Genomic DNA, 25227 nt, shown 5'->3' on the forward strand with positions numbered 1-25227 from the left:
TTTATAAATATTAAAAAATTATGTGATAAAAATATATAGTATATATAATAAATTAATAATATTAATATTTTTTATTGCCTTTATTTAAACAAATCTAAAAATTTTACAAATAAAACAATTTATATATAAAAATAATAATTTAAATTAATTTTAAATTTATAAAAGTAAATTTATAGTTGATTAAAAGAAAATATATTAAAATAATAAATAAATATTACAATAAAAATTATATTAATGTCTAAAATGAATGAATTGTTTTAAGGATAAATTATAAATTAAAGAAATTAAAACAAAATACTATTCTGAAATACTGAAATTAATTTTTTGAAACTAATAAGCTATTGGAACTAATAAGTTATTTCAAAAAGTTAATTTACAATATTTAAATTAAATTTTTTATTCGTCAAACAACTATAAAAGTTATTTAATAAGCTAAAAGCTTTCCAAAATATTATTTTTCAAACACCCTCATGTATATATATTAGTTTTTACTTTAAAATACTAATTAAACCAAACGAATAAAAACAATAATATCATAATTTATTATTATTAATTCATTAAACTAAATCTTATTACCTTAAATAAAGTATTTATGTAATCTATGAAAAAGGACCGCAATCAAATTTCTATATTCATCTCAATTAATTTAGAACAGTACAACACAAATATATTTGCAATTGGAAGAAAATGAGAGAAAGGGCCTAAACCAAAGACAAAAGAGAAGAACCTAACCAAAGGCAAAAATAAAGAATAAATTAGGTCCAACCCAAAGCTCCTTTTGGGTGTTTAGCTTCTGTATCTTGACACCCCTCCCTCGCTTCGAGCATGGGTTCACACATCTTTGAGCGAAGTTTGGAGAAGCTTAGTCCCCCTAATGATTTTGTAAACAGATCTACCAGTTGATCAACTCCTTTGATGAAGCTTGGCTTGATAAACTTCCTTTCATAATGGTGTCTTACAAGGTGGCATGTCATTTCTATATGCTTGGTACACTCATGGAATGCAGAATTTTTGGTGATATAGAGTGCTGCTCTATTATCACAATACAATGGAATTGGTGTTGTGACTTTGATTCGTACAGCTTCAAGCAAGTATGATAGCCAAAGTAGCTCACACATAGCTGCACTCATGCTCCTATACCCCGCCTCTATAGTAGATATACTTATGGTAGATTGCTTCTTTGCCTTCCAAGACACAAGATTGTCACCAAGGAATACACAATACCCGGTGACTGACTTTCTTGTATCAATACACGTTCCCCAATCAGCATATGAGTAGGCCTCAAGGTCGATTGAACTGTGGTTCTTGTAATGGATTCCATAATATTGAGTCCCTCTAAGATATCTCAACACATGAAGGGTTGCTCACCAATGACTAGTAGTTGGCCTTAACATGTATTGGCTCAACTGTTGTGTGGCAAAAGTAACATCAGGTCTTGAGAAATTGAGATAGAATAATCTTCTAATGAGTTTTCTGTACAAACTTGGATCGGCGAGAGGTGTTCCTTCTGAAATAGACAGTTTCAAACCCGATGGCAAAGGAGTACTTGCAGGAGCTGTTTCGGTCAGCCTTAAGTCCTCAAGTATATCAAAGATGTATCTTTGTTGAGATAGAAAAAGCCCCTGCTCAGTCTGTTTGATCTTAATGCCCAAAAAGAAATTAGCATCCCCTAGATCCTTAATTTTGAATATTTCATTCAGGTATTGCTTGACACTCTCAATCTGTTCAACAGATGACCCTATTAACAAGATGTCATCTACATAAATTGTTAAGATCATAATCTGATTATCCTTGCAAGCAATGAAAAGGCAATGATCATGTGATGATTAATGGAAACCATACTCCTTAACCTTTTCAGAAAGAGTTTTGAACCAAACTCTAGGGGCTTGTTTTAGCCCATACAGAGATTTTCTCAATTTACATTTTTGATCAGCTTTGAGAAAGTATCCTAGTGGAGCTTGCAGGTATATTTCTTCTTCAAGATTTCCATGAAAAAAAGCGTTGTTTACATCTACCTGTTGTATACACCATCCTTTTAAAACAGCCAAGGCAAGCATCAATCTAACAGTGGTTGCTTTTGTAACAGGAGCAAAGAGCAAAGCAGTCCCCATAATCTTTACCTTGCTCTTGTAGATATCCTTTAGCAATAAGTCTTGATTTATACTTGGTTATTTCGCCTACCTTGTCCTTTTTAATCTTGTAAACCCATTTACATGCTAAAGCCTTCTTACCCTTGGGAAGTTCCACCACATCCCATGTGTGGTTCCTTTCCAAGGCTTCCAACTCTTCTTGCATTGCCTTGACTCATAATGGATCAGTTATTGCTTCATTGTAGGTGCAGGGTTCTTCAGCTTCGTCATTGCAAATGCACACGTAGTCTTTCATCCAATTTGGTTTCCTTGTTACTCTGTTTGGCCTCTGTAAGTCACCTTGGCCTTCATCATTTCTGTCGTGACTATAAGTTTCTTTACTTATGTCAATTGGTGAATTATCTAAATCAATAAGATCTGAGTTAGACAGCCTTGCATGCTATGAGAGAGATAAATCATTATCTTCATGAGTCCTAATAAAGCTTTACTGTCCTTTGAGTGAGTCATCATCGTCATGTAACCACAAGTTTGCTGGTGACTAACAGCTTTTAGAGGTAAATCCAACCTTGCTTTCTGTAGATACTCCCGGCAGAATGTGCTCATTAAAAAGAATATTCCTGGTTACAAGAAGTCTTTTACTGGATGGAACAAAAACTGTAGCCTTTGACTCCTTTCTCATAGCCCATGAATAAAGCCTTAATGCCCCTACTATCAAATTTATCTTTATGTGGATCTGTGTTGTATATAAAACATTGACACACAAACACCTTCAAGTGATCAATCTCTGGCTTCTTTCCATACAACACTTTGTGGGGAGATTTCTACTTTTGAACAGGTCTAAGCAAGAGGTTTATCAAGTGTGTAGCTGTTAGAAGAGCTTCTCCCCAGAAATTTGTAGAAAGCTTGGCATGATAGAGTAGAGCCCTTGAAGTATTTAAAAGATGTTGATGTTTCCTTTCTACCCTTCCATTTTGCTAAAGTGAGTAAGGACATGTTCTTTGATGACTTATACTATGCTCCTTCAACAATTTTCTGAATTCAAATGAAATGAACTCACCACCATTATCACTCCTTATACTTTTTATTTTAACATTGAACTGAGTTTGGACAAGCTTAATGAAAGCTGCAAATATCTTGGTGATTTGAGATTTTAAGTTCATCAAGTATGTCCAGGTGCTTCTGCTATGGTCATCAAGGATGGTTAAAAAATATCTAGCACCAGTTGATGTAGGTAAATGATAAGGACCCCACACATCAACATGAACCAACTCAAAACAGTTTTTGGCATTTGATAAGTTGTCATTAAAGGGCAAGTGTTTCATCTTTGCCATATGGCAAATATCACAATTCAAATCATCATTATTGCAATCACTTGAATCGGAAAGTAAATGCTGCAAAATTCTCTGGGAAGGATGTCCTAAACGCTGGTGCCAAGGTTGAACCTCCTTCACAGCACATATGGTGAATTCAGAATTCGTCTTTAGATGGTATAGATGACCCTTATTGACTCCTTTCCCCACCAACTTCCATTCCTTAGGGTCCTTGATCAGGCAACCAACCATCATGCATCAAAATCACAACAAGATTAGAACAGAGACAAAGCCTACAGATTGATATTAGGCAGTACTTGAAAGTGGGTATCAAGTATACATCAAACAACACAATATGATCATTAATTCTCATAGTACCCGAGTGTGTGGCAACTTGTGTTGATCCATTTGGCAAAGCTATATAGACAGGTCTGTCAAGCTTGGAGAGACTATCAAATAGATTTTTGTCATTTGCAACATGACAAGTTGCCCCACTATCTAGTATCCATCATTTGTTCCCAATAGATGTATTTGTGACATTTAAACAGAATGTACCTGAATAATGGAAATCAAACAAGTTTGCTTGTTCAATAAGAGACTTCTTCATTTCAAGGGCCCTTTGCACTTCTTTCTGAACCAGCTCACTAAAGGCTGCACTGGTTAAAGAAGATGAATTAAAGCTGTGTGGAGTGTCATTAGCACACAAAGTCATCTCTGCAATGTTAAAAGGTCCGTTTTCCTTCCTCATTTTCTCCTGTAAAGCCTTGAACCAGTTAGGTGTTCCATGGAGTTTGAAGCATTCATACTTTAAGTGCCCTGTCCTTTTACAATAATCACATACAAGACCCTTCTTGTCCATCTTCTTTTTATCAAAACCTTTACTGACACCCCTATCATAGATTTTACTAGAACCCTTTGCTGCAATGAACAAAACAGCAGGAGATGGATCATTCATAGCTAGCAACCCATGTGCTTCCTGCTGTTTTTCAGCACTAGACAACATTCCATAAATTTTGTTGAAATGAGGCAAGGGATCCATCATAAGGATTTGGCTCCTAATAGCATCGAAAGCCTCATTGAGTTCCATTAAATAGTCAATAGCATCATTCTTAGCTATGTACTCCGCATTTTCCTTTTTAGTTTCAGGCACAAGAGATAAACAAGCCAATTGATCTTTATATTCCTGCATTTTATTAAAGTATGCAGCCATAGTCATGTTACCTTGGTGCAAGTTGGATATGGCCTTCCTAAGTCGATAGGCTTGTAGGGCATTGTACTGTCCATAGAGATTCCTCAAAGCTTCTCACAAGTCAAGACTAGTGTTGTACAATCCAAAAGCAGAATGTAAGTGAGGAGATATGGAGTTTAGCAACCAGTTCAGCACCAGGTCATCTACACGTTTCCATTGTTCTGCAGCTGCTGGATCCTTAGGAATTGGAAGATCTCCAGTAATGAAGCCTTTCTTACCCTTAACAGACAGTGCCCTCAACACACTCTTACTCCAGAGTATGTAATTGGTTTTAGTCAGAGGCTGATTTAGTGTGAGCGTAGTCACTGTTTGATCAACATTTGAAATTTCCAGATTTGCCATTCCAGATGAAATTTCCGCAGAGACTGAGGCACCTCTGAGAATGAGACTCATCACAGTTGAGGAAAGAGTAGATGGATCAGTTGCCATCGTCACAACTTAAATTTCTAAAGAAATATGAAGGAAAGCAAGAAGAAGATGACCGAAGAGAAGATTCAGGTCACCGAAATCTAGATAAAAAATGATCGGAAAACTAACTAACTAACTACTTACTCACTCTGATACCATGAAAAAGGGCCGCAATCAAATTCCTCTATTCATCTCAATTAATTTAGAACAGTACAACACAAATATATTTGCAATTGGAAGAAAGAGAGAGAAATGGTCTAAACCAAAGACAAAAGAGAAATGGCCTAAAACCAAAGACAAAAATAAAGAATAAACTAAGCCCAGCCCAAAGCTCCTTTTGGGTGTTTAGCGTTTGTATCTTGACAATCTATACCATATGCATGGCCGTAGTAGAGCGGTAATTAGTAAAAGTGTGATCAAACAAACTAATAAAAAAGAAATAGGAAAACAAACATATGTTCCACAGCTTTGCAAAAGGGTATATTTTCTTGAAAATTTGTACAGTAAAAACTTTTTTTTATCAGTCAACACCCTATACTGAAAAGTAAGTCTGTCGGATTTTGAAAGATTGTCTCACCTAAAAGTTCGAACTGTTAGGAAAACGCAACCATTAATTATCTATCCGCAAACGGGAGTCCTAACACGCCCCCTCAAGAACTCAAAATCTAGTTTAGGCTCTAATACCATGTCAGATTCTGAATGACCGTCTCACCTAAAAGCTCAAACTGTTAGGGAAACACAGTCATTAATCATATATCCACAAACTGGAGTCCCAACAAAGTCTACGCTGCAAAACTTATCTTAGTAGAAAGAGTTTCGGCGATTTTATTTTCATATACGGTCATTGTAAATTTTTGAAATAAAATGCTAAAGGAGTACACCAAAAGTATTTTGTAAAGAGGAAGAGATTTAAAAGCACACAAAGTGAAAATGTTAAAGTTCTTATTCATTCTTGTCATTTACACATTTTGATAATTTATTCAAAAGAACACTTGGCAATAATATTCAATATATTTCAAGGAAACAAAATTGTAAAAAATTGTATAAGCAAATAATGATGTAAGGCAAAAGAAAACAACAAGGCTTCAGAGGTAAAAACATATACTCCCACAATGAAGGCGAGAGAGGTAAATACAAATACTCCCTCCACCCCATATAACTTGCTCGGTATATTGTAGATACGAAATTTTAAGGAATAACAATTGATAAATAATTAATAAGTATATTGATAAAAATAAATAAAAATAATTATATATTAAAATAATTAATTAATTTAATTAAGATTAAAAATTTTAAATTATAATTAAAATATATAATTTTTTTTTAAAAAAATGACTAATTATGTCTGATAAATCGAAAAAAAAAACTCGAAAAATTATATAAAATGGAAAGAATTAAAATTTATTTAAGAAAATAGAGCATCATCAATGAAAAATTCGATTTTTTTAGATAGAAGTTTTTTGAGATTTTTGAAATATTGGAAGTTTGAAAAAAAGAAAAATTTAGTATTTGATCTGATGTTTTGTGAGAGAAAAAGTGTATTTGATGTGATATTTTTTTTTGAAAAATAAATAGTGTCAAATGAGTAAAAATGTGTTGTGTAAACAAAGCTTTACTCATCATCTATAATTTATTAACTAGTGTAACTTGTTATATTAAACCTAATTTTCAAATTTTAAATGGATTAAAAGTTTATCAAATTTTCAAACAATTATGTGTTGCACATTTGTTTGGTTGATTAAAAATTAATTTGAAATGAGTTCTATAAGGGATGACCTAGTGGTGTGGGGGTGGACGTATTACCGTGATGTTATGGATTCAAACCCTCGATGTCTCATGGTTCGTCTGGTATGACTTACCTTATTAGGCATAATTTGCGATGTATTAGGTTCGGCCGGGGGTGGAGCTGTTAAACAAACCGAGCCGTTCGTGAACTCGATTCGGCTCAATTCGGCTAGGTTATAGCTCGTTCGCGAACGTTAACGAGCCGAACCAAATAACATAAACAAGCTCGTTTGGTTAACGAACGAGCCCGAGCTTTGTTCGCAGCGTTCGTTTAAATAATATATTTATTATAAATATTATATACACATATAAAATTATAGTTTATAAATAAATAAAATATTAATATAAAATATATAAATAAAATAATTTTAAATTTTCTTTTTAATTTATATATAAATTTAAAAAGTGAGACAAACGAGTTTGAACGAACTCGAACGAGCTTAATCGAGCCTAAATGAGCCGAACACGAACACGAGCTCAAACAACAAAAACTCTTAACGAGCCGAGCTCGAACACTATGAACGAGCTCGAAAGCTTAACGAACGAACACGAGCCTTGTTTGCGAATGTTAACGAACACTTCAAATTTAGCTCGGCTCGGCTCGTTAATAGTTCTAGCCGGAGGTTTACCGAGTGCGCACTTTCAGGTAGCGGGTGTGGTTCCCACGTCATAAAAAAATAATAAAATAATTTGAAATGATATATTATATTTTAATTTTTGATTAAATATTATTTTCATTTGATATTTTATAAAAAAAATAATAATATTTTTTTATTTAAAACTGTACGAGATTAATAATATTAATTTTTATTTGAAATGCTAAAAGAGCAGTATAGTACTACAAAAGAGATGAAAAAACCAAAACAATTACTCCCTCCGTCCCGAAAAAGAGCATCGTTTGTTTTTTGCACGTAAATTTTTGAATATTAGTATCATATTAGCTTGTAGTAAAAAAGACGAAAATGCCCCTATTAGTATGGTGTGTTATAAAAGTGATAACATTTGTATAGTATATTGTAAGTTGTAATGGTATTTATTATGTTAGGTAGACAGTACAGTTACTAAATTAGAAAATGGTACCCTTGTTGTGGGACAGATAAAAATAATAAATGGTACCCTATGGGACGGAGGGAGTATTTTATTTGACAATTATTTCTACTATTTTATTATTATTATTATTATTATTATTATTATTCAACCATTACCATTCTTATTAAAATATAATATTCCTACATATTCTATTTGTTCCAAAACAAGAATATTAAAGTTGAAAATTTTTAATTGAATAATAACTAAGGGCTTTTTTTTTTTTTTGAGGAATTAGAGTGATTAAATACTTAAATAATACCAAATGCAGTGCCAAAATGTTTGATAGTGAAAAAAATTGAGGAAGGAGAAGAAAGCACGAAAATATAATAAATTGCAGGAAATAAAAAAATAATAACTTTGATTGAGAAGTTAAATCTGAGTTTTACAATGAAACATCAACATATTTATAGAATCTAAACAATGTCTTATGAATCAACACGACGTGACAATGCAAAGAGATGCAACTATTCGATATAAGAAATAACCATTATTATATTATTTTCTAAGTTATTTTCTAAAATTTTTAATTTAGAAACCTTCAACTTCCTCTAATAAAATAAATGAAAATAAATATAATATAATAATTTAATTAGTTGAGGTCTCTCCTTTTGTAAATATGCCAACACTTTTGTAAATATATCTAAACGTATATCCGGCCTTTTAAAATTATAAACACTCCCTACCTTCGTAAATCATATCTGAAGATACCCCATAAATTAAATCTGACAGTGCCCCACCTTCTGAGAGATAAATCTGACAGCACTCAAACTATCTAAAATATATATATGGCAACGCCCCGCCTTCTGGAAAATAAATCTGTCTGGGGCCAATGTTCCGCCTTCTTCAAATATGTCCAGGCCTTCGTAAATATTTATGATTACGCCCGGACCTCCTGAAATACACGCCAAAACCTCCTGAAATACATGCTCATCATTCTCCAATCATCTGACACTGCCTGCACACCTATCCCATCGTCGTGCCTTCTATCCCGACAGATTATGTATCAGCCCGACAACTTTCGCATCGGTGGAGACGGCTTGCGCATCAATCTAGACGACTCCTGCACTACCCCGGGAAACTTCTACAATAGTCCGAGTTATTTCTTCATTAGTTCAAATGACTTCTGCATTGCATCTGTCTGGGCACTAATGTATTCTGTTTGGGCGCCTCATCTAGGCATATTACGCTCGCTCTGTGGTTCCAACTGCTCATCACGCCTGATGTTAAGTTGTGATAATCCGTTATTAATTTTAGGTAATAACACATTTTTTAATTTCGTTAATGTACTACCTATCTAATATAATAAATACTTTTATCATTTACAATATACTATCGTTACTTTTATATTATACAATAGTAATAGAAGTATATTTCTAATGTGAATAAAAATTCTCCTAAGTTATTTTGACATAGAACTAATGGTGTCTTAATTTCTGCAACAAAAACTTTCTAAAAGACAAAAGACATATTTGAGAAAATGTTAAAGCATGGAAACTCATTCCTTCCATTTCGGTGCAAATGGAAATTAATGTAGAATCTTTTATTCCACAAATGTGAATAGGGATGTCAACGGGGCGGGTTCGGGACGGGTTCTGCAGGCCCCGAGATCCGCCCCGCTAAAAAATATTAGGCTCCGAGACCCGCCCCGCTCCGCTTCCACCCGGCCCCAGGACCCGTGGCAAACCCGTGTTTTTTAAAAATATATAATAATAAATATTTTTTAACAATTGAATACTAAAACAAATAGCATTAAAAGAAAAAAAAAATCTAAAAATAATCAAATATTGATCCATAAAAATAAGATAAATAAATAAATAATATATTTTTATTATATAAATATACATATATTAGGTATAATAATTTTTAAAAATTATTTGGACCAGACGACTAATTGAATTTTATATTTAAAATTATTTAAGTAAATAAATAATATATTTTTATTATATAAATATACATATATATTAGTTATAATAATTTTAAAAAATATCTGAGTTCGGGTCCGGGTCCGGGTTGGAGCGGGTTTTTAGTAAAACCCATAACCCGCCCCGAACCTTGTCGGGTTTAAAATTTTAAATCCACAACCCGCCACGAAACATATTATTTAGACCCGAACCCGCCCCATTAAGAGCGAGTCCAGGGCTAACCCGCACCATTTGACATCCCTAAATGTGAATGATTTATTCAACCGGATAGGATTGAAGATCGGTGATGAGTGATTTGGAGATTATGCTTTAGAAAGAAAAATGTTGAGTGAAGCTCTAACCGTCTATCCATATCGATTCTCCTTAGTTTGAATGAGTTTTTGACACAAAATCTGCCGGAGTGGTCGACGGCGATTGGAGTTAAAGGAATTCCAACCAAACTTTGAGCGGCTCTACTATATGGTTGTTGTCAATACACGTTTGTGAGAACGTGAACCTGTGAAGGTATTTTCCAAGGCAGACCATGATAGGAGTTTGAGTTGAAGGAGTTGTGATTGTTTATACTCTGTAATTAGCACTAATTAGTAAAATATCTTTTGGATTGGAATCCTCCGGATGTAGATTGGTTGATAATCGAACCGGGTCAACAAACACCTTGTCTCATGTGTTGTTTTGTGTTCTGCATTTTATTTGTTGTCTAGGGGTTATTTTAATTGTGAACTGACTACGCTTCGAGAGTTGGCCTTTTGTTGGTGTTCGAAGAAGATTTGTTCGATACATTACTTCCCAACATCTATTATTGTTATGGAACAAAAGAAATCATATGCTGGTAACCTTTATAACAAATATTGATCCGATCAAATCAATATCATACTAACTTGATCCGATCTATTATAATATCAAAGAACTACGGTTAAGAAATAAAATGAAAATAAACTCACCCCTTAACAAACAAACCGATAATATATGAATATATAGTAGTAATTACTAGTGCACAGTGTGGTGTCTGCCTGTCAGTAAAACTAAACTACAGCAAACAAAACTAAACTAAACTAAACTTTTGGTGAAGGAGGTGAATGGCAAAATTAAAGAGAGCAGAACAGAACATATCAGATCAGATCATATATACACGAGGAAGATTGAAATGGAATTATGAGGGTAACTGTTACTGTAAATTGCAATTGGTTGTTAGAGTAGATTAGACTAGACTAGACTAGACATTAATAGTTATATACTCCAATAATTAGTATTAGGGTATGTAGAGCTTATCCCCACATTTGCATCTCCACGCCTCCGGGTAGTACTCCATCGTCACCGGATTATTCCCCGGCGGCACCGCCACGTGCACCGCCTTGCACGGCGAGCATCCGCCGCACTTCCACGCGCACCGCGGCGGCGACGATCCCAGGCCCCCCAGAATCCTCCTCCTTCCATCCCCATCCCCTTTTGAATAATAATAATACTCTTCTTCAACGCTCTCACTCTCTACCTGCTGCTGCTGCTGTATCACAACAACAAAAATAATAATAATAATAATAATAATTCAAACCAAAGCCAAAATCAAGCAATCAATCAGTGATACAGAATTTGATCTGATCTGATCAACGCGTCTTAATTCCTTCTTGACGAGTGCCATTCAAATTTCAAAGCTGAATCAATAGTCACCAAATTTTCTATTCCCAAATTTCCTATTTTATCTATTCCAGCAAAAAAAATTACGACACACAGTGAAAAAAAAAAATAAAAAATATATATGAATATAATTTAAAATTTATACATTTCAAAAAATTATATTTTTATTACTTATTAATTTTCTTTTCTTAAAATTAATTATTATTTTTATTATTATATTATTTAATTGTAAAAATATAATTTATTTATTTTTTAAAAATATTACTGTAAAATTCCATTTAAATATAATTTTGTGAAAAAAATATTACACAAATTCTTATTTAAATGATTTTAATGTAACATTTAATTTTTTTAAAATATATATGTAATATGATATTTTGTAAAAAATAATATAATATATATAAGAATAAAATAATAAATTCCTTAATAATATAAAATTATATTTAAACAATAGTTGATATGATATTTTTTTAAAAAAAAAACAAATGATAAATTAATATAATAATAAAAATAAAAATTAATTTGAGATATAATTTATATTTATAGTTTTAAATAAACAAAATTGATAAATAACAAAAATATAATTTTAAAATAAATAAATTTTAAATCTTAGTCATATTCTTTTTTTTTCCTCTTTCATGTGTGGTAACTTTATTTGTTGGAATAGATGAACAGAGAGATTTGAAAATAAAGATTTGGTCCAAATAAAAAAGGGCACATATCAGGCCGCTCAATTTCCAATATAACCACAAACACCTAGCTAGGCCCACTTTGCTAACTTGACCTAATGGGCCTCCAAGGCCCATTTCTTGATGGATCATAAATGGGCCGCCACAATCTCAAATAAAAATAAAAATAAAAATAAAAATAAAACAAAACAAGACAAAGTAGAGTGAGAAAAAGGGTGTTGGTTATGACAAGAATCACGAGCGAGGCGCAGTAAATTACAAAAGTAATTAAAGAGTTTGACATGGTATTTGCTTTGGTAGTGTGATTTAACAGTGGGTCAGAGAGAGCTGGAGTTGATAATGCTGACAAAATTATCTCTGCATCCCTTATTGCTAAAATTATTTGTCTCTTCGTTTTGACAGAGGTATTTGGAAGATTTTGAAATTTTGAAAGTTTTAAAAAATATAATAATAAAAAAATAAAAAATTAGTATTTAATTTGATATTTTGTGAGAGAAAATAATGTATTTGATGTAATGTTGTTTAAAAAATAAATAGTATTAAATGAGTGAAAATCTGTTTAAAAACAAACCTTTTATTTCTCCAACCAAAACTCTTCTATTATTATTATTACTCCCTCCGGTCTCATAACAAAGTATATTTTTTTTTATTTTAGTCTGTCCCATAATAAAGTATCTATTTCTTTTTTTTTTTTAGTAATTGTGCTATCTACCTAACATTACAAATACCTTTACAATTTACAATATATTACACAAATGTCATTACATTTATATCACACAATACTAATAAGGTTATTTTAGTCATTTCTATTATATTCTTACTACATTCCAATATAATAATAATATTTCTAAAACCTCGTATAAAAAGTAAATAGAAACATAGTTATAGACGGGGGGAGTATTATTTTCGAACGACATCCATCATGTGGCCAAAGGCAGTCATCAAAAGCAAAATACTAACAAGTGTGTTCTTTTCATGAGTTTAGAAAAAAATTGATTTTGATTTGATATGAAAATAATATTTGATGCGATATTTTGTGAGAGGAAAAAATGTATTTTTTTCGGAAAACGCAGAGTTAAAATAGTAAAATTTGGAAAAATTATGCTTAAGAAATATACATAAATAAATAACCTTAATTAGCAATTAGTCAAATAAATAATACTCAATCCGTCCAGCTAGAAAGTATACATATTTCTATTTTGGGACGTTCAATTACAAAGTAAATATTTTATTAAATACCTTACTTTTTCCACAAATATCCCACATCGTTACTTTTACATCAAAAAGTAAGACCAAAAATATCATTACATAACTTTTAACTACCAATTATAATTAAAATACTATTATTCGCATGATTTTTGAAATAGAATTTCCATAATTAAGCAAAGGGCAATAATTGAAATGGAAAAACACATGGACGGTGTCGTCAAATCAAGAATCAATAATTGTTCATGCATGGAGCAAAAACAGAATATGCATAGATGTTATGATGTTGAGGTTAAACAGAAAAGGTTAGCGTGACCCCATAAAAAATGGCACTTTATGGAATCACAGAGACGACACCAAATTATTAAACCACACACCCACCATAATACACACATACAAAATATATATATATATATATATGCACACATACACTGCCATGAACTAAAAATAAAATAAAATAAAAATTAAGATTAATTAGCCGTACCTGTAATTTATTATTATTGTTATTGTGATGATCACTCAATCCACAGCTCATGGTTTCTGCCATAACAATAAAAACAGATATCAGTCATCTCGTCTTCAATTCGTTAACTAAAATTTCTTTCTAAAATTTGTTCTTTTTGTATTATTTCATTATAATTTTTTTTTCTAGAAACAAACAAAAAAAAAAAATAGTAAGTAAAAGAGCTTGTAAAAAAAGAAATCATGCATTTGATTAGAATTAAGCAAGAGATGAGATGGTAAAGTAAACTAACCAGAGATGGAGTTGGGGTTGGGGTGATTGACATTGTGTGTTTGTGTGGTGCAAAATCCATGGAGAATGAAGCACAAGATCAAGAAACCATAAAAATAAAAGCAGCAGTAGCAATCCATCATCATAGGACTTTTTCTTCTTCTTCTTCTTCTTCTTCACTGCACCAACAAAACATCAACTTTCAGATCCCATTATAGATATAGATACAGATTCACAGTGCTGATTCTTTGAAGGCACAATTAAAAGCAAAGGGAGGGAAGAATGTTTTGGTAGCAGACACCCTACCCTACCCTACCCTACCCTACCCTGCACAAAGATGAGATGAGATGAGATCAGAAGCCCTTTTCAACTGCTACGTACTATTTTGTGTTCTTGGCATGGGATCGATTCTATATATATGTGTGTGTGAGCAAAGCAATAGCAGAAAGGGGGGAGACGGGTTTAGGATGTTGTCATAAAAAGAGAAGATCAGATCGATGTTGTAAAGAGTATTTGGGGGAGGGGGAGACTAGCTAGCCACCTATGCCCCAAAGCAAAGCAAAGCAAAGAGTACTTGGAATTGTAATCAATGTCTCTCATCTTGCACAACCAATAAAATAAATAAATAGTAGCAAAGTAAAGTAGTAGTAGCAATTCATTCCTAGGGTTTTGCCATGTTTGGATGTGAGAGAGAGATTTGGCAGGCAGGCAGCAGGGACAACCTCTTTTTTTGATCTTTTACTTCCCTGTCTGTCTATCCACAATTCCCAACAGGGAGGATAGAGAGAGTGTGGAATAGTAGAGAAAGAAAGAAATAAAAAGAGTAGGCACTGCTTCCCTTCCCTCCCTTCACTTAACAACTCTCGCCATTTTCCCAGGCCAATTATAATCCACTCATCATTTATTTTTATACATACATACACGCCTCTCTCTCTCTCTCTCTCTCTCTCTCTCTCTCTAGCACTTGCTGTGTATTTTTCTGCTCCTTTCTCTCTGCTGTATCTATCAACCAAACTGATCAAGCAAATTCAATTTTGGATTTTTATTTAGTAATCTTATTTTTCACTCCCTTCGTCCCAAACAAATGCAACATTTATTTTTAACACAAATTTTTAGATGGTTAGTATTAAGTAAGATAATTTAGAAATTAGGTGACGCGATGGAGAGAGAAGTATATTTTTTTTTTATTTAGATGATGTGAGGGGATAAAGTATGGGCAGAGATTAAGTATAATTAATTATTTTTTATTTTGGAAATATTGCAGAATATTTGAGACATAAAAAAAAATGTTGCAGGTGTTTGGGACGAAGGGACTACAAAATAAGAATTTTCTGGATTTTGAAATTACTAATTAAGTATAATTATGTGTTTTATATAATTCTTGTGTATATATACATTTATATATCAAGTTGCATCTCTGTAGTGCATATATATACATATATATACTTAGATGTATACTTTAATTTTTATTACTTTGGCTGTAATTAAAATTGTACTAGAGTTCCAAGGTAAACATCCTTAGATTGTGTTAAAAAAAAAAAAAAAAAAAAGTTCAAAAATTAATTTTTCCTATTAAAAAAGTAAAACTTTTCTTCTCAAATTTCAGAGATTAATATTTCAATGTTTTCTCTCAATCCATTTCTTCATAGATCACTTGGCAATAATGATGGCCTTCGACAACTTCAATTTTGTTTAAACAAGAATTTTAGAAGCTTTAAAAATTTTATCATAGTAAAAAAATTGTATATTTGATATAATCAATTATATATATATAATTACTATCAAATTTGTATATATATATATATATAACACAAAGCCTTCAATACAAAAGTATTTTTCTTGTTTAAAATAAAGTAGAGTGAAATGAATACACCATGGATTTTAACATTATTTATGGGTGGTGAGTTTCCTCACTTCATTTGAATCTAGAGGCTTTGGTATTTACCTGTGTCAAAATTGAAAGAAAGATTTGTTGTTGCTGTTGTTTTATTATTTGTAGTATTACTATTAGATTCCAAAGGCAAAAGGATGTAGACAAAACCATTCAAATGATGGTACACCCAAATGCACACCTACATGCACTTTGAGGGATTGATTGCTTATACTTTACTGCTTACAGCGACTACCCGAAAATGCGCACGGAGTAAACTATCCTACAAACTAGGCTTCGACAGACAAATTACACTATGTCAACCATATGTCACAGGTGACCTGTGGCGTCGGAGGTGACGCCAATTTTACACACAAACAAATACAGACACACATATATATATATAGTTTTGAGCTGATTTATAATGACATAATTTATTTATTTGGTAATTAAAATGTGAAAGTGTATATGTTGTCAGTATTGTAGTAAAGCATGAGAAACAGAAGAAAGATATAAATGACAAAAGGTGTCAATAACTCAGGCAGATTATGAAGAAAACCTTTTATGTGTAATGTATGTTATCCTTTGGTATTTGTTTGTTTGCAGTGGTTGGAAGGGTAAAACTTAACCCGACCTGAAATAGTTGAGTTTGGATTGATAATTTTTAACCTAATTAATAATTGGATCAAATCCGTTTAATTCATTTAATTAAATTGATCAGATTTAGATTCAAATTTTTAACTGAAAATAATTTGTCTAACATGTTTAATTTATATTATTTCTTTTTTTCAAGTTTACCAATCCAATTCAAATATTCAAGGCCAATTTTATAAAAATAAAAATAAATAAAATCTAGGCTAGAATTCTACAAATTTAGGGTTGAACAAAGGTAAGATTTTGATTTTTTTTCAATAGATTAAAATGTAAAATTTATCGTTCAGATCAAAAGTTTTGTAACTCATTTATAGCTGACCCGAACCGAATCGGACCTACCTGATTCTTTTGCCTGCTGTACTGGTAATGGATGCTCAGGGTGAGCCCTTTCATCACTCACTCACTCATTTGTTGTATTCTTCACCACCACTATATTTTGTATTGTATCTCCTCCATTTCTCACACCAACCAACCTTCTCACCTACTATAACAGTAGTATTTCATTTGGGAATCAATTTATTTAATAGCCAATAAAATGAATACAATACAAATAAAAACACCCTGGCCTGACCTGGTATTTATTTGTGCCTGTCAATAATGTAAGAGACATCTCTGATCAATCAATACCACAGTGGTAATATTATGAGTTGGGGCTCAGAATATATCTAAATATGAAAGGTAAGGATTAGGTAGGAATGGTTCAAAAACCTTTAGTAGTTTGGACATTGAAGAAGATCGAGTCTGCAAAACTAAATAATGGCAAAATCATCGTCGCAACAACACCAAAAAAACACAAAGAACCAGTAGAACATGTGTTAAGTAAAAGGTTTGTTACGCCCGAGCAGCAACAGGTGGTCCTCCGGGGCGTGGAGCTTGGCCTGGCCTTGGCTGATCGTCCTGTAAATTTTGGAATAGGAAGACAGTGAGTAAAATGTAGTGTGGTTTTTGAAGGAATAAAATAGGCTCAACTCAAGGATCAATATATATATGAAATAAATTAGAGATAAATTAGACCATATAGGGATATTGTATCAAAAGGAGAGTTAAGTTCATAAAAACTCGCTTGATGTATCTATTTAGCCAAATACTTATCAAGGCAAAAAACACAGGCAACGAAAGTCCATAAGCCAATACGAGAAAAATACAGCTTCACTTTGCGGAGCATGAGGAGCAGATTTTAGTATGATCCTACGCAACATACCAACTAATTGCACGACCCCTAGGGTGCTCAAGAATTCAACAATAGAGACATCACAAAGGCCCGCAGTCAAATCTAAAGCATAAACTTGCCGCAGTCCGACACAAAAAACTAGAATTAAATTTCCATAGGGACTTATCAACCTCATGTTGAAAGCTTTATTTTCCCCAAGTCCTATGTAGTGCAAAGTATGGTTGTCATTAAGGGGCAGCAACCAACTATGTGCAAAAAATAAAACAAACCGTGGATATCTATAACAATGTTGAGTCCTGAGTTGGTTAAAGTTACACACAAGAACACAAATGAAGATAAAATATCATACTCCATTATATGAAAACAAAATCAACTCCCATTAATGCTACAGGAAGAGCGATATGAACTAACCCTTGGGCGCCTGAAGCGCTGCGGAGGCTCACGAATCCTCCTGTCAGTACGGGATCGAACCCTCACAACTTTGGAGTGAATAGCACATGAAACACAGTACTGCATCTTTAAGTACAACTTAGGAAGGGTGTATGCTGCGTGGGTTACAAAAGCAAAACACTTTACATTATCTACTATTTCGAAAATATTGTAATTAAGTTATTCAAGTGCAAATAAAAAACTTACTATCAAAAGCACAGGCTTCCTGAACATCCCTTACAGCAGCTTGCTCAACAATATTCCTCACCAGAAACCTCTTAATTGCTTTGTCCTATCATCATATAAATTCACTAGTTTATATGATAACTTCACAAATAGGTGCTTTATCAAACTGGAAATTAAAAATCCACGCCTGCCGATTCAGATCATTGAACAAACAAAGCTACTGTAAATTAGGCAAAAGTTTACTGTTACTTGCAGTTGGCTAAAATCATGGAGCAGAATCTAATTGAACTTAATCATAAACTGATGCTAAACGGCTTTGAGTACTTATTCAAAATTCAAACATAACCAAAAAAGCGAAGTCAAAAACCTTTCAAAGGATGTCTCTATAGCCTACTATATGCTATATATCTATTTGTTTTATTCAAAAATTATCCTTGCTCTAAATGAATCTGTAACAATATTTTTCCTGAACATTAAAAGAAAGCGTCAGAAATAACATTCTAGTGAGTTCACTCTTCATTTCAGAGTGGTCTAAATTCCAGGGCCAGTTCATTCAATTAATTTCCCAATCCAAATTGCGCAACTTCTAACCATAAAACAGATCTGCTTCGGCATATGCTTAAATCTTAAAAATAAACTGATAGGGCAGATTTCTCTTCCTAAAAAGAAAAATAAAAATAAATAGTGATATTGAAAGGTCGAATCAAAAGACGCAACAGTGATTGATATATGGATAGAGTAACAGCTTAATTCCGATACGTTCCTCAAATCGTTTTATCTGCGGAAAATAGACACACCGCCATTGAAAAGAAAATAGTAAAAATAAAAAATAAAGGTAAAACCTTGGGGCAGCATTTTCCACAATTAGAGCAACGGATGAACTTGACATGGCCGCGCCCATGCTTGTTGCGTCCTCCATTCCTCCTTTTGAATGTCTAAAACACAAGAAGACATGTTGAGAACAGAAATCGAATGCCATGGACAAATTTTGGAAGAAATTCCTACCATCTTCGCTTGATTCCTGGATTCTGGAAAGTCGGTTCGCCTGCTCACGCTGCAGTCTGCAGATGGCTGAGATTTTCACTCTAGCTTGAATATATCGAAATCCTAGGGCTTATTGGGCTGATTATTTAGTCGAATTGGGTTCACTTTTGCCCCCACCCAACACAGTCCATTAAAACGGAGTGGAGGGGAATGGGTTGTTAGAGCGGTGTGAAAGTTAAAACCCTCCATTTGCTTACGTGTATCCTACGTGTCAATTATAATGTTTTATGTATTGATTTTCATTTTCCAAACAAACACAGTAGCTCTTTTTTTCGGTCATTCGTAATTCTTTCTCGCAATATTCCTCGCACACAATATTCACACCCAATTGTCCCCAAATCTTTCATCCCAACCGGCGATTCATCCCAATCAAACCTGCGATTGCCGGCGTTTGAAGGAAGTTGGCGACGGAGAACCTGTACCCTATCGATCTTCCAATCTTTGCCAAACCCTTCGTCCCAATCAAACCGGCGATTCATCCCAATCGAACCGGCGATTGCATCTGAAGAAGGTGGGCGACGGGAATATAAAAGGGTTTGGGGAGAAGAGAACACCAAAGTCTGCAATTGGGGGGGAGAGAGAAGGGCAAAGAAGAGAGATGGGGAGAGAGAAGGGCAAAGAAGAGAGAAGAGAGAAACGATACCGTCGATGATGCCGTCGCCTGCACGAGGACTGACTCGATTTTTAATCGAAATTTTATGGTTGAAATTTAGATCAGTGGGGATGAGATTTTTCGAAGGGAATAAGAAAAGGTTCGAGACAGATGAGAAGTCCTTCTATTTATGTGTCGTTGTATATGCTCTTAGCGACCGGGGATCGCATCCCTACCCAAGGCAATTGAATAGCATCACTTTCATATTGACTATCAACTATATACTAATTAATATTTTTAAATATGGTTATGTTTCTTTCGGCTCAAATCCCCATTTTTTTTTTATTATTTGAATTTTTTATTTTTTAAAATTTTTTTTTTTCATAAAATATCTCATAAAATATTATTTTAATATCAAATTCAAATTCAAATTAAATTCTTCCTCAAACTAAACAAAATAAATACATCTATATATATATATATATAAGAAATTTTAAAATGAAAAGAAAATCAGAATTTAGACTTACTATATTTGGTACCAATATTTTAAAATGTACTAAAATACTCAATTAGGCAATTACCTAATATTTGGTAGCAATTTTTCTCTAATTTTTCTGTGAATTTACTATGAAAAAAAATTCAACCTACAGAAAAGGAGACAGCAGAACACAAACAAATCATTATTAAAATAGTAAAATTAAAATTAAAATCTTACAAATAAATCATTATTAAATAATAATAAAATATTACTATTAAAATATTTTTTTATTACTTTTTTAGTCTCACATTTATGTTTTTGTCTCTCATATATTATGTCATTTAAAAGAATAAAAACTAACACTTTAATCTCATTTTAAATTTTATAACTTATAATTTTTAAATATAATTAGATTAAATAGTTATTTTAATTTTAATTTATAATTATTCGTATTATACTATAATTACTTTTATTAATATAATTTTAATTATTTATTAATCATATCATATTGTATTCACGTATCTACAATAACTGTGACACATCACATGAGATGGATGAAGCATAAAATAAAAATAATACTTACACAAGCATCGCATCAATTCTCTTTCATCTAATAAAAAAATTAATCATTGCATCCAACATAATCATTAAAACTTAAAACCTTACAAATAAACACACTTTAAAATATAACCATCAAAATCTCTCAAAACAAATACCAAAATCAAAATAAAAAATGCTTCAATTTTTTCCGGAAGCGGATGATTAATCATCGAATTTCTTTTACCGGAGAAGAAGCAATGTCGGTATCTTGGGAATAAGCATGAACTAACTCTATGCCAGTTGCAGTGAGACATATGACGCAAAACATTCATAGTTTGGGTGTCATGACAATTCAAAATTAATGCACTTATTTTTCAAATGAGTTTTATTATATACCCATTTCAATTTCAGTCTAATCGAAGGGGATTCATGTTCTTACTATAGGATCGTATAAACACACCCGATGTTCAACTTTGAATTTGGAAAGTTATTATAAATAAATCATTTTGTTTGTTGAGATATTAAAAAAATACAATTCTCTAATACTATCTAACACGAAAATTAAAAACAATACTCATTCTGTCCCAAAAAAAAAAGTGTCTTAGGTCAATGTAGATATAAAAATTTAGGTAAATATAATTATTAATTAATTAAGAAGTGTGTTAATAAAAATAATTATTGTATAATAAAAATAATTATACATTAGTTTAATTATACAATAGTCCCGTAAGGAATGACTGTGTGGGAGTGACTTATGACCGTGAGGTTACGGGTTCAAACCCCCAACGTCTCTAGGTCACTTGTCATACATGGTTCCCCTAGTATGACTTGCCTTGTCGACCTAGTTTGCAGAGTATTAGATTCAGTCGGGGGTTTACCCAATGCACATTTTCGGGTAGCGGCTACAAGTAATTATATTTCCAAACAAGAAATGATAAATTACGCAAGACGAACGAAAATAGAAAAAATGAACACTTTATTTGAGACGAAAGAAGTACAAAATAAAACACATGTATTTCAAATAAGTCTATTTATAGTTTAAAATTCCTGTGGTAATATTTATGCTATAGTAAAATATTTTATCTACAATATATGATATAAATAAAATTTTAATGTAAAATTAGCACTTAAAAATATATATATATATTTTAAATTTAAAGCATAGTATATGCTATATATATAAAAATGAGTGCATTTACTTGTAACATTTTACATTATAATAAAACAATTATTTAACAAATAAATTTTACGAGAGACTTTATTTCTCTCGTAAATACTAACGGGTTTAGTGAATGAATGAAATTGACCTTGCTGTGCAACAAAGTAATTTTGTAAAGAAAATATTTCTTTTGCAATTAACAAACATAGTTTTCGATAATCTTAGATCATCTGCATCAAAGGAAATTTTTGTTTCCACATCATTTCTTTTCTACATATTAATAAAAAAATCTATATATATATTTACATCAAAATTATTTATTTTTAAAAAACTCAATATATATATATATATAAAATAAAGAATAAAATTTTATATAATATAATAAGAAAATATTTAATATTTTTTTTGTTACAAAATATTAACGTGGAAAAAAGACATTCCCATGCAGATGGTCATATAATCCCTTGCCAGTAACTAGGGACTTTGTGAAGAATTTAAATTTCTTCACAAAAGGACAAATTATTTATTATTGTTTTAAAACAAAACTAAAATAAATCATAACCCTAGTTCAATATTCTAAACCCAAACTCAATTACACTGATCACTTCGAAAGAAATTCCTCGCACATCACCGTTGTCGCTAGCCTAGGGATGGTTCGGTACGGAATACCGTACCGAAACAGTTATACCGTATATAGTACCGAACTATTTGGTACATTAAAAAATATACTAGTACCGTACCAAAAATTTCGATATTTTCGGTACGGTACCGGTATTTACCGATTATATACAATATCGGTATATACCGGTTATACCGAAATTTATCAAAAACAAAAAATTGAATTTAATCCTAAACAATACATAAAAAATTTAAAAGTATAATTAATCAATACAATCAAATAATTGAAAATATATATATATATATATCTTTCCAACATCATAAATCAATCCCATTAGGACAATCTCATTCAATAATTCCAAATACATTTCACAATATCATTCCAAATACTACAAATCAATCTCATTCGGCATTCCATATAAAATTCACATTCAACCATAATCAAATATTTGGAAAAAATATATATATATTCGAAACTTGCAAAAATTTCAGTTTTATTCAAGAATTCGACCATAATCTCTTTCAATCGCCTCAAAATTCTCCACACACATGAACTCAAAAAAAATAAAAATATATCTAAATAAAAAATTCAATTTAAAATACAATTTGAGCATCCAATTCAAAATAAAAAAATACACTTCAATACCTGACAATCCAATGCTAAATCCGATGAATATGTTTCTTCACAAGTCAACTCCAAAGGTTAAATATAACATCTTAATGAATAAAAAATAGTAGCTAAAAGAATTAAAATAAATTAAAAATAACAGCTCAATCGAACTTTATATAATAGCGGAATGAATTAAAAATAAAATCACTTATTTTGCAAATAAGGGAATAACTTACCTTGAAAAAACAACACTTAAATACTTCAATATGCTATCATGGTCATCGCTAACACTTAACAACAATACATGGAATTTTCATCACGATATATTAAAATATTTTAATAGGCTTAATAAATAAAAATTATAAGACTTACAAATTTATTAAAGAGACAAACTTTCTTGGGCCGAAATCAAAGTTAAAGAATGATCTTGAATATCTTTTGTACCTATAAAAAAGACATAAAATTTTATTAATACATTGGACAAACATAAATAATTTTTAAATTAAAATTACTTAAACATAATAATACTAATTGAATTTCTTACCATTTCGATTTCTTCAATTTCTTTGTAAAATTCTAGATCATCATCGGTTGGATCTTCATAAAAGCTCATCTCATCGGCTTTCAACCAATCACTAGTGCACACTAATGTTTCTATCATTTTAGAACTTAAATTACTTGTAAAATAATTAACAACTCGTTTTCCAAACTAAAAGCGGACTCACTAGCCACCATTGAACTTGGAATTGCAAAAACATCCTTAGAAATTGTTGAAAGAATAGGATACTTAGTTTCACTTCCCTTTCACCACTCCAATAGATTGAAACATGAATTAGATCATTTGTCAATATCATCCGCCAAATATTTGTCCACTTCATTAGATATCTCTTCAAGATGATCTTTTTTATTTTGTGCATTCACACATTCAAATAATTCATCACAAAGGCCACAACCACCGATGATGCCGAAAAAACCATCTCCACTATTGCACTTTATCTCCATATTATGTCCCCTCACAGTTGAAGTTTCATTTATTCCCTTATATTTTGTCCACAAAATTAGCAAATTATTCTTAACAGTATCAACAACTTCTTGAATCTTTTGAGAACTTCATTTCAATATCTTAATGCTCGCTTTAATCACTTGGATTTTGTTTATTGGATCCAAAACGTTGACAATAAAAATCAAATGAGTCATGTTATCACAACTCCCCCAATATTTATCAAGTTTAACCTTCATTGCATTTGCAACTTTTTTAAGTATTAGATCCGAAAGATCATTGAACATTTTTTCAATTTCAACCTGGAGGACAATCAATGATTGATAAATCAATTGAGAAGTAGGAGTTTTGGATTCACTTAATTCCAAATTTGCATCATAAAACTTCTTCAAAAGGTGTGTAAAGGCCTTAGCATTCTTACTCTTTCTTATTTGGTGACCATACTCTTTCTTTGCTTTTTTTCGTTCTTTTCAGAAAAATAATTTATAAAAGGCACTCATTCTTCTGCCATCCTATCAAACACCATTCGATACTTCAACGCAACATCAAACATCTTATAAGTAGCATTCCACCGAGTTTTCAAATCCATGGGCATTGTTGATGTGCTAGAAAACTTAGCTAGAACTACAAACTCGCTAAATTTATTCAATCTTGCAGGTGAAGAATGAATAAAATTAACTGCATTCCTGCTGGATTTAATTGAAACATCTAGTTCTTTCAAACCATCCTTAACAATTAAGTTAAAAATATGGCACGAACACCT

At 31.8% G+C, this 25227-nt stretch overlaps 3 protein-coding genes across 10 annotated transcripts; all 3 read right to left on the minus strand.

Annotated features, from left to right (window-relative positions):
* Positions 1 to 3364: 3364 nt before the first annotated feature.
* On the minus strand, positions 3365 to 5164 carry LOC127239375 (uncharacterized). Of its 2 annotated transcripts, none has more exons than XR_007836114.1 (2): positions 3779 to 5164; positions 3365 to 3631 (listed from the first exon to the last, which is right to left on the minus strand). XR_007836114.1 is itself a non-coding variant. In XM_051257487.1 (2 exons), exons 1-2 carry the CDS (start codon positions 4614 to 4616, stop codon positions 3624 to 3626), a joined length of 669 nt encoding a protein of 222 aa, XP_051113444.1. In that variant the 5' UTR covers positions 4617 to 5164; the 3' UTR covers positions 3365 to 3623. The 2 variants fall into 2 exon arrangements, 1 of the variants encoding a protein (XP_051113444.1); XM_051257487.1 differs by having other exon boundaries at positions 3956 to 5164.
* Positions 5165 to 10861: 5697 nt separating this feature from the next.
* Positions 10862 to 17302, minus strand: LOC127239351 (EPIDERMAL PATTERNING FACTOR-like protein 6). 7 transcript variants are annotated; one of them, XM_051257457.1, is made up of 5 exons: positions 17209 to 17299; positions 16977 to 17121; positions 14136 to 14292; positions 13865 to 13920; positions 10862 to 11351 (listed from the first exon to the last, which is right to left on the minus strand). In XM_051257457.1, exons 3-5 carry the CDS (start codon positions 14257 to 14259, stop codon positions 11103 to 11105), a joined length of 429 nt encoding a protein of 142 aa, XP_051113414.1. In that variant the 5' UTR covers positions 14260 to 14292; positions 16977 to 17121; positions 17209 to 17299; the 3' UTR covers positions 10862 to 11102. The 7 variants fall into 7 exon arrangements, with proteins under 7 accessions (XP_051113414.1, XP_051113412.1, XP_051113410.1 ...); XM_051257452.1 differs by having other exon boundaries at positions 10873 to 11354; positions 16977 to 17118; positions 17209 to 17302; XM_051257451.1 differs by having other exon boundaries at positions 10873 to 11354.
* On the minus strand, positions 17300 to 19595 carry LOC127239353 (40S ribosomal protein S26-3-like). The gene is made up of 5 exons (XM_051257458.1): positions 19429 to 19595; positions 19266 to 19358; positions 18445 to 18529; positions 18220 to 18353; positions 17300 to 17534 (listed from the first exon to the last, which is right to left on the minus strand). Exons 1-5 carry the CDS (start codon positions 19429 to 19431, stop codon positions 17469 to 17471), a joined length of 381 nt encoding a protein of 126 aa, XP_051113415.1. The 5' UTR covers positions 19432 to 19595; the 3' UTR covers positions 17300 to 17468.
* Between the last annotated feature and the right edge of the window lie 5632 nt (positions 19596 to 25227).

The sequence above is a fragment of the Andrographis paniculata genome, unplaced genomic scaffold (genome assembly GCF_009805555.1).
Source record: "Andrographis paniculata isolate CXL003 unplaced genomic scaffold, ASM980555v1 Contig77END, whole genome shotgun sequence".
NCBI lineage: Eukaryota > Viridiplantae > Streptophyta > Magnoliopsida > Lamiales > Acanthaceae > Andrographis > Andrographis paniculata.

Excerpts from the sequence above, each read along its gene's own strand:
- LOC127239375 (XM_051257487.1), bottom strand. The coding sequence starts at position 4,616 with ATGACTATGGCTGCATACTTTAATAAAATGCAGGAATATAAAGATCAA.
- LOC127239351 (XM_051257455.1), bottom strand. The coding sequence starts at position 14,259 with ATGATGATGGATTGCTACTGCTGCTTTTATTTTTATGGTTTCTTGATC. Across the intron at positions 13,921-14,135 it reads CAACCCCAACTCCATCTCTG|AAACCATGAGCTGTGGATTG; the intron begins GTTAGTTTACTT and ends TTGTTATGGCAG. Across the intron at positions 11,355-13,864 it reads ACAATAATAATAAATTACAG|CAGCAGCAGCAGGTAGAGAG; the intron begins GTACGGCTAATT and ends GTTGTGATACAG.
- LOC127239353 (XM_051257458.1), bottom strand. Across the intron at positions 18,530-19,265 it reads GTGGAAAATGCTGCCCCAAG|GACAAAGCAATTAAGAGGTT; the intron begins GTTTTACCTTTA and ends ATATGATGATAG. Across the intron at positions 17,535-18,219 it reads AGCGCTTCAGGCGCCCAAGG|GACGATCAGCCAAGGCCAGG; the intron begins GTTAGTTCATAT and ends CAAAATTTACAG.